The following is a 9,744-nucleotide window of genomic DNA, read 5'->3' on the forward strand; positions in this document are numbered from 1 at the left end:
CGGTCTGATATATAGCCTATAATTGCATACTGCATATCGGCTTAGAAAACTCATAATATACAATAGAAAAGTACACAAAAATATACCAAAATACTAAGACTTCCACATTCAAGGTTCTAAAAATCACAAATTCATTTACAAATAAGTCTCAATGATATTGTAGAAAAGATATAAAGATAAAAAATAAAAATAAAAAGGTTTCAAATAGGAAGTCTCCCTTGCTCTCAAATTGTTTTGTCCAACCAAATCTTCAATTTTTAGCTCTTTATCTCCATGTTCTCAAACCAATGCATCTACATGGAAACCAAATGACTAATATAAGACTCCACAAATTAGGAAATACAACATTAAACTTATGCATCTCACAGGCATCTTAGGTTTGGGTTGGCCCAACCATCACATCTGAAAGCTGAGTTGCAACTTGAAAGAGTATAAACAATAACGGTAAAATAATTTTTTTCGTTGGCAATGATCAATGGTCAAGTCCAAAAATTCAAATCTTGTTGCATCCATCCTTAATGGCCTTTCTCTGGATTATCTTACTGTCATCATTTTCATTGAGAATATCAATCCATCTATTTCATTCAATAACCTACGTGGAAAACTCCTAAACTATGAACATTGGTTGTTCCATGGTCAATGGAACAACCGGCCCCTTCTCCATGATCCTTACTCCCAAACTGCACTATACACATTTAAGAATGTCAACCAAATAAACCACAATTTTTATTACATATATAATAGCTAACAATTGTATTTAAATCCACCTTGAGGATAATTTACAGTCAAGATAATAAAATCTGTCATCCATGGGAAAAAAAGGTCACAAAAACAAAATTAGAAAACGATAAAAGCTCTGCCCTTCTACCTATTCAACTATGAAGAATGTGGAGTTCTTGTAAATTCAGAAAATGGGCTGCAATGGTACACATGTAATCAAAATTTTGGGATTTCAGGAATTGCATTCAATTTCTCACATGGGCAGTCCAGATTCTTCTACAAAAGGATGGTTAATTTGGAAAATGGGCTGCAATGGTACACATGTAATCGTAATTTGGGTCAGGAATTGGGGGGGGCTTCAAGAATTGCATTAAATTTCTCACATGGACAGTCAAGATTCTTATACAGAAAGATGGTTAGGCAAAACCCTATTTCATCCTTTGGCAATAGAAAACTCCTTTGCTTGTTTCATCTTCCCATTCATACCGTAAAGAGGGTAAGAGGAACTTTAATATTCAACTTCCATTGAAGCTGCAAAGTCCGTGTGGCCAGTTCCTATATTCTGTTAACCAACCCTGATTGGCACAAACTAGATGAAGACCTAGCCTATTAATTAAGTCACCAATTAACAAATAGTGTACCTAAATGCCATTCAGACAAACCCCATGAAACGTTGGCTACAGTTAAAAGAATATGGTTTAGGTTAACAGCACCTAAAAACAATATAGATTGGAATGTTAAATCAAACATAGATATGCATAAAGGAATTTGGCTTGATATTCACTTAATGAGAGGAATCTAGGCTTGTAACAACCCCCATATTTCTAACCCATAATCCATATTACAGGTCCAATAACCCGAAGGTCAAGCCGGAATAAGTTGTGGAGTGTCCGAATTGAAGTCAATGATCCATATCCTGAGTCCATGGATCTGAATTCTCCTGATGAAGAACCTGCTTTGCTGGAAAGTGGAGTTCCAATCAGAGTCAAGAGGTGTTTGAAGATTTTTGGATTGAAGGTATGACCTCCCCCACATGTTGTTTAGGGTTAGGTTTGAGTTGGGGATCAATCCCTTGAGCAAAGCAACCAAGTACTAAAAAGTACTAGGGCAGTTGCTTAAGGTGGTAGATTGGCCAATCAACCGCCCCAAGCAACCGCCATGGTCTACTTGCGTGGTTTTGCCCTAATTTGCCCCGTGTTCCCTATATAAAGCAAACCTCGACTTTTTACTCATTATTTTACTCAGGATTGTTGTTGTTGTGAAATCCAGCCCTAACTTTGACCCGAAAATCCTCTTGTTTGTAGGTCCGAAGACCCGAAGTGAAGGAAGAAGTCAACTATGGACCATCTCAGTGGAAGACATGGTGTTTGACCCGGAACCCATGGAAGTTGATGGTGATGTTCCATACTTTGAAGCTTTGTCAGATTTGGAAATGAAACTACACCTTGATGAAGATGAGCTTAGTTGATGAACCTAAAGCCTAGTTGGACATGATTTGAAGGCATTCCTCTATACTAGGTAAGTCATATGTTGAGTTAGGAGAAGCCCATTAGATTTGGAAGAGGTTTGGACATTGATATACCTGTTTAGGCCTTGCTGTCATGCTTGATTGACTGGGCCAGTTGACCAGCCAATCGACCAACAGAGACCAAATCTTTGAAGATCCTCTATTTAGGCCTTTGGTGCTCTAGATATTAGAACTACATGTTTCTTAGCCTCTTTTGCTTCGAAAACCCTTAGAGAACATAGAGAACCCTCTCAAAGCCTCTCTTAGTGTTGAAGAAGATCTACTTGCAAGTTCCCAAGTTTTTCATCTCTTGTTCCTCAATCAAGGTTAGTAATCTCTCATACTTGTTATTGATTTACTCTTGCATGATCAAACTCTTACTACTATGATTATCAAGAAGGTATTGCATCCTTGCAAATACCTCTTCTACAGTCTCCAAGGTTGGGAATGAATCTCCAATCATTCCAATGACCTTCATACTTGATTTTAACCATGATTCTTATGATTTCTTCATGAAGCCATGATCATTCCTTTGATTTGTTTTCTCTAGCATGTTAGGTCTGTTTTCATGTTAGATTTATGGATGATCTACTGTTGAAACTCATCTAGGATGAATCCTTGTTTTCTCCTTTGAATCCATGGTTGTTTTTCATTGAAAACCATGTTTTGATCAAATTAGAAAGTCCTATTTTCAAATTAGAAAGTCATGATGTTGATCGTTGTTTGGTGCTTAATCTATGCTAGTTAGTCTTAGATTACTGTTCCTAATGTTCCTTTGAATTTTTGGAGTGTTTTGAATCCCGGAAGATGAGTTTCGGGTCAAAATTTTGAATTCTTCTGCGTATTGTTCATCTAGTCGATTGCTTGGTCGATTGGACCAAGCTACCACCCAATCGACCAAGGCTAACAATAGCTTTCTTCTTCATCCAATTTGATCCATTTGACTTCTAATCTTCTAGACATATTTCTAATGATGTTCTTATACTTGTTTAGGGTTTATTTGCTAACTTTGGAACCATTCCCTTTGATCTCCGGATTTTCATAGAAGCTAATTAAGGTAAGGACAATTGTTTCCATATTAACTTAGATTGCATGAATCTTAGTTTCTAATTTGGGAAACTCATGGATTTGCTATTGTTATTGCATTTTTTAATTATGATGTTATTGTTGTAAGTACAAGTAGGACCTTACTCATGTATTCTTTTATTACTTGATCATATACGAATACTTATTCATGTATGTTACTTATTCAATTGATCATGTCTTTATGTATTCTTCTATATGATGAGATATCAGTTGTGTATGTTATGATTGAATAAGGATTGTGATTGATTAGGTATGATTTAGGATTGGGGAATGTCTTTTTGACATTTTTGTCCTTGGACATCAGTGGAAGTGATATGGGACATTTCCTATGGTGCCCTTTGACGCTTTTCCGGATTATTTGTTGTCATACCTAGGGCTTGTCTAGTGATGTTTTGCTAGGATGTCTCTGTTAGATCAGACTCGATTCGGAAGGGTATTGAGACCGAGTAACCTGTGGTAGCAATGTGGGTTTGTGGGAGCTCAACACCGGTAACCAACTCGTGAGAAGACATGGATCACATTGTGGGGGCCATTTATTAGTAGGGTTGCAAATAATAGACTTGGGCTCATAGGCGCTCAAGACCGGTGAGTTATATCCGTGAGGGGACATGAGAGCTTCCCGTTTATTATTTGTGGATGACCAGTAGGGTTGATAAGTCCGTAGTCCGAGTTGGTTGTAGCCATAGGATACGATGACTCTAAGGGGGAAGGTACCGGAAAGGATTGCCCGAGGCGAGGAATGGAAGTATCCAACCCTAAGTTGATATAACCAAGTAAATGACTTGCATTTGGCTAGGCTTGACCTTGACTTGCACCAATACTTAGACCAATGGTGATGTGAGAGAGCGGTGACCTAAACCCCAGCCAAGGAATGTCCAGAGGGATGCAAGACCCAATTACCACCAAAGAACCCAGGATATCGAATGGTTGAGGGAGAGTGATTTGAGACCTACCCAAAGAAGTATGGTACTATGACTTAAAGCATGTCTGCCAATAGAGACCAACATACATAGATAGAGTTAGATTCATACATACATTGTCTATCTCATTTCATTTTGCATCATGTTACGTTGTGCTATCATGTTTTACTAAGTTTCTATGGATATAACTCGCCTTGCTGAGTTCTTTTGAACTCACTCCTTTTTGTGCGAATATCTTTGTTAGATTATCCTACAGTACTTGATGAGTATGATGGCCAATACTACGAAGCACAAGCCGATGATGCATACTACTCTCAAGGTGCTAGTGTTTACGAAGATTATGGTGAAGATTCCTTGAGTGATCGTGCTGCATACCAAGATTAGCCCTGTCTTGGAGTGGAAGCGGCCATGCTTGATTTCTAAAGTCTATGTTTGTGAAGATGTTCTTTATAAGACAGAAGAGACTTTAGTCTAGTTGATAGAACAATCCTCCTCTTTCTTTTAGCTTTTGTTTCCCAGATGTAATAGCTTAGCTTCAACTTTCGATCCACTTTTTCGCTGTAGTTGTGGAGTGACTTTCCGCACACTCTACATTTTGATTATTATATTGGTATCATTCTTTCCGCACTCGATTATATTGTCATTCTCTTCTTCTTATCTGATCTCTTTGTTTATATAATGTTACATTGATTATATATTGTTCATGATTATGTTATTGTATATGTGGAGGATGATTTCCTCAATACTTGATCTTTGGGGTTGTGGATCACACACTCGGGTATGCCAGGTAGGGTACTGGCTGGGTGGATGTGACAAAGTGGTATCAGAGCCTACAATTCACGAAAATCCTAACCACATAAAACAATAATGGAACATTCCTGAGTCATAAATCCAAAAATGACTCAAGTATTCTTAGAAGTGAATAATATAACACTTGTATTAGAAACTTTATTAATAAAGCATAACATGTTTGTTGAATAACGCACAATAACTATAATTTAACAAACATCACTTAATGCAATAAAAAAAAATGCATAATACACAATATAGAAGTGAAACAAAAAGGAAACTTCATTGATATTAAGAATTTTTTACAATGAGTATATCTGATAAGCATAAAAGGAAATCCTAAGTATAATCTATCTTGATGACTGTCGCTGCTCTTGGAGTACTTTGACATCCTCTCCGCGACCTATGTCAACCGAGATCGCATCTCGTCGTCTTGACTCTATTTGTACCGCCCGACCTCCATCCTCTCCAAAATGGAAGTCATGGATCGCATCTGAGCACATAAATCCGAAGTCTCTAAAACTATGTGGGAAGACCTCCGTCTTAAAATGCGATGATGTGGGAATCTCTTGTTGCTCCAAATTAGCCTCGCGCATCTCAAGATTCATCTCTCGGCTTGGTCATCACTATCCGGACCAAAGCATCCTCATCACCACCATCCGACTCATCATCCCCTCCTCTAAGTCATCCTCACCCTTAAATTTCTCTCGTCCGGGAAAGCCGCATCCGATGGATAGTCCTAGTCCCGATGGCATAGCCCGGATCTCTAGTAACCTCATTGGTACCCCTAGCCTCACCTCGAAGTACCGGAAGACTAATGTCGTAGTCATCCGAAACAAAGGTTCCTTGTACTGGTGCGCTACCAAATCTATCATGACGTTCGAATGATATAGGACAAATCGATCTCAAACCCCATGTAGATCCAATAGATGATAAGAGCCTCCATCACCGTAACCCGATGGTGATGTCCGGCCTTTCGGCATGATGTTCCAGCCCACAAGGGACCGATGACCCTAGCCGAATTTGTCATCCGTCCACTATTCCGTGGACCGTAACACCGATCTTCGTTCCAAAGAGTGGAACATATCTTGTGAAGCTCATAAGGTAGTAAGTAGTTGTCCACCTCAGCTCTTGTAGGTATCCACCAACACGGTATCCGTAGAATCTCAGCCAATGTCCTAGTAGAAAACTTGATCCGTGTCTCCCGACCCAACTCCGAATGATCAACCAAAAGGAACCACCCTAACCTCTAGCCTCCTCAACAAATGTAAGGTTGCTAAAGAACAACCTCACCAACTCCGGATAAATGAGCAAGTCTCTGTCGTGAAGAGTTGAGTCCATGCAAAGGACTCATCTCTCGCCCGATCCTCAAGATCCAAAGTTGCGGTAAGTGGAGCAACCGACCGAACTCTATACGGCAATACTCGAAGTATGCCTCATATAAGAACTCGGGTCGGGGCGTGTCAAATCGATCCACTCGAATGACCTCAGCTCGTGGTTGAGCCGGTACTCAACCCTTGCCTCTCCTAGCACCTACTAGACATCCTCGTCCTCATGGCAAGATGGTATAGATGTCTATGGAAAAAGACAAAGGAAGTTGATTGTCAGTGTTATTACAAAAAAATTCAGCAAGAATGGCATTTTCATAATTTTTTGGAAATTTTTGATTTTGGCGATATTAAAATTTGAACATACTAGCATGTGCATAATACTTGGAATAGCATGCTAAGAAGGTTTATTTGAAGAAAATCCATCAAAATCATGGTCTAAAAGCAAAAATTCAGCAAGAAGGAAAAGATTTTTTTTTTTTTTTTTTTTTTTGTGCAAATTATATCAAAATTGGATTTTTGAAAATTATGAAATTGGTTCAATCAAATTACATGCACACATCTACCATATCATTTCAAGCATGCAGCAATTGTTTTAGTGTTAAAACTCTTAGCGGTTTGAAAGTAATCGAAGTTTTTCCAAATTTGGGATTTTCGGTTGCGTTAACGGTGAAAGAGAGCTTGTTTTTGTTAGTACTTGTTGTTTTAAGCATGACATTGTGTTAAAAATTCATGAAACATGTTTACACAAGTATAGCATGAATTCTTGGTAAATGCAAGCATGTATGGAAGCATTTGAGAGAGAAGTTTGATGTTTACCTTATGTGATGATTGAAGAGTGTTGTAGTGATGTTGTAGAAGCACTAACCAACTTGGAATCACCTTGGAAGAACTTGCACAACCTTTCTCTAGAGCTCTCTCTTAAGTTGGGAATGATAGAAATGAGGTTAGAAGTGCAAATGAGGCTTAAAAAGCTGAAATTGCCAGAAGAGCCTTGGTTGATCGGGCCAATCGACCAAGCGAGCCGACCAACAACATCAAGAGCTCCAATTTCGTTGAATTTTGGAGAAATGTGATTTTTGACCTATGACCGATTGTTTGATAACTATATGGATGTTTATAAGTCTGATTTAAGTTTGCCAATCATTTGGACATGTGATTTATGACAAATCTTCGATTTTTCGGTGTTTTTTATCTCTTTCGGTTTTGCAAAATGGTTGTTTTGAGAAATCGTCATGTTGGTTCCAGAATAACAAGAATGAATTAAAGGAATACCTAATGGGAGCATTCCTGATGGTGGTTCTGATCAGCAGACTCATGCGAATGGTCAGACTACCAATGACAGACCTGATGTTCCGCCGGTAGGATATCTCCGTGACTTCGTGAAATTAACATATTGTCCTTGTGCTGTGACGTCCCCACCTAGTCAAAACCATCTCTCATGGAAAGAAAAAAAAAAACAATAGTCTCTTGACTTTGAGTCTTCCAAATTGAAATAAAGAAGTAATTAATCCCAAAAAAATCTACCCAAAGATCAAATCGCTCTTTCTTTCCCTTTTAATCAAGCTTAAAAAATACTTTCAAGAGACGCAGACATCAGAGAATGCAGTTCAAGGTCATTCCTTCCCCTGCAGCAAATGGAAACACTAACACTGACTTGATTCCTCCTCCATTCCCGTAGTGGTGAGAGGCTGAGAACAAAACCAAGAGAAATCATGGCTGAGAATTTTCTTCCTTCGTTCCTGACTATCGTTTATAGTTGGTTCACTCCAACCGTGCTCTTCGTTCTGTTGAACCTTGTGATCGGCACCATAGCCGTGATGTCAGGTTTCGGTACCGAGAAAAATCAAAAGCAACCTCAGTTCAGTCGAACCCATTCTGTTCTGGAACGATTCAAATCCTTCAATTTATATCGTTACAGCTCCGATGAGTTGAACCCATTTCCATCCGTCACTTCCTCCTCTGCTCAGCCACCGGAGACGGAGGTGACCCATCAAACAATTGAGCAGCCGGCGCCGGTTGAAGAGCCACCTGTTGATGAACACGAGGTTCGCCGATCGTACTCGGAAAAAGGGATTTCCAGTGACAAGCCTGTGAAACATCTCCGGGAGGTGAGATCGGCGGTTTTGATGGCAGAGTTAGAGCATTTGGAAGACAAAGAAGAGATCGTCGATCTTCATAGGCCATCGACAGTGAAGGAAGGGAAGGGCAGAGGAAGAGAAGTGCAACATTTTGGAGAAGACCCAGAGGTCGATGCAAAGGCTAATGACTTCATCAACAGGTTCAAGCAACAGTTGAAGTTGCAGAGACTCGAATCCTTCAAGCGTTACAAGGAAATGCTCACTCGCGGAATTAGATGATTTCAACCCTTCTTCTTCTTCTTCTTCTTCTTCTTCTAGTTTGGGTATCATCTTGATCGCCGTTACAGTATAGCTTTTTGTTTAGAGTCTGTGTAGGAAACCGTCGAAACTAGAGGTGATTTCTTTCTTATTTCTTCGTCCATTCTGGGTTTTAAGTGAGGAGTGTGGTAGAAGTAGAAGCAGTAGTAGTATATTCATCATCATCATCATCATCGATCCATGCATGCATCCATGAATGTTGTATATATGTTTTCTGAATATTGTGTTGTATAAATCTGTAAGGATGAACGTTTCATCTCTTCTGAACTCTTGATACATACCACCATCACGACGACGCTGTGTAGTCATGTTGTGTTCTTGAATTCTGAATAAACTGGTGGCCGTGGCCGCTAGCTGTTGACGGAACGGTGACACGGCAGTTGGGGTTCCTCTGGTAGAAATAGAATCTATCAACTTCTTCTTCCCAGCTTTGCCCTCTTAATAAAGATGTGGGTTATCTTTAAAAAAAAATCAAACATGGGTGACCTCTTCACTCAAAAGTGTCATTATTACCAACTAAGCAACCTTCCATGGATGAAGCAGTTTATTCTGACTTGACTCGAAATATCAACCTCTATTTTGAAAGAGAGAAGGTGCATCCAACTAAAAGCGTTGTTTTAGAATCTACCCTAACAGTAAGGTTGCATAAACTATAGAATGAAGAACATTTTAATAACTATTGTCCAAAATATATTATGAAACCAAAAATATGTTTGGTTAATATTAAATGATATGCAGATAGTTGTGAAATGAAAAATATGTTTCGGTCAATATTAATGATTGCAAATAGTTCTTGTTGGTGCTATTCAAATAAATGGATGACTTCTTAAGAACTTCGTACAAACTACCTAAGTAATTGGATGACCTATACTCACAATAAAATTTAGCTAAAGCGACCCATCTGGGTAGGTCGGAGAACAGCATCCCACGATCATGTTAGTCCAAACACAAGAGTGAAGGCTTTAAGCAAGATTCTCCAGAGCATAAGGAATAGT

The 9,744-nt window shown here is 39.0% G+C and overlaps 1 protein-coding gene across 1 annotated transcript; it reads left to right on the forward strand.

Moving 5' to 3' along the window:
• The first annotated feature begins 7,988 nt into the window (after positions 1 to 7,988).
• Positions 7,989 to 8,732, forward strand: LOC149011662 (pathogen-associated molecular patterns-induced protein A70-like). The gene has a single exon (XM_089160347.1). The coding sequence runs from the start codon at positions 8,066 to 8,068 to the stop codon at positions 8,708 to 8,710; it is 645 nt and encodes a 214-aa protein (XP_089016473.1). The 5' UTR covers positions 7,989 to 8,065; the 3' UTR covers positions 8,711 to 8,732.
• The last annotated feature ends 1,012 nt before the right edge of the window (positions 8,733 to 9,744 follow it).

The sequence above is a fragment of the Hakea prostrata genome, chromosome 7 (assembly GCF_041222555.1).
Source record: "Hakea prostrata isolate BN-2017 chromosome 7, UWA_Hpros_2, whole genome shotgun sequence".
Classification (NCBI taxonomy): Eukaryota; Viridiplantae; Streptophyta; class Magnoliopsida; order Proteales; family Proteaceae; genus Hakea; species Hakea prostrata.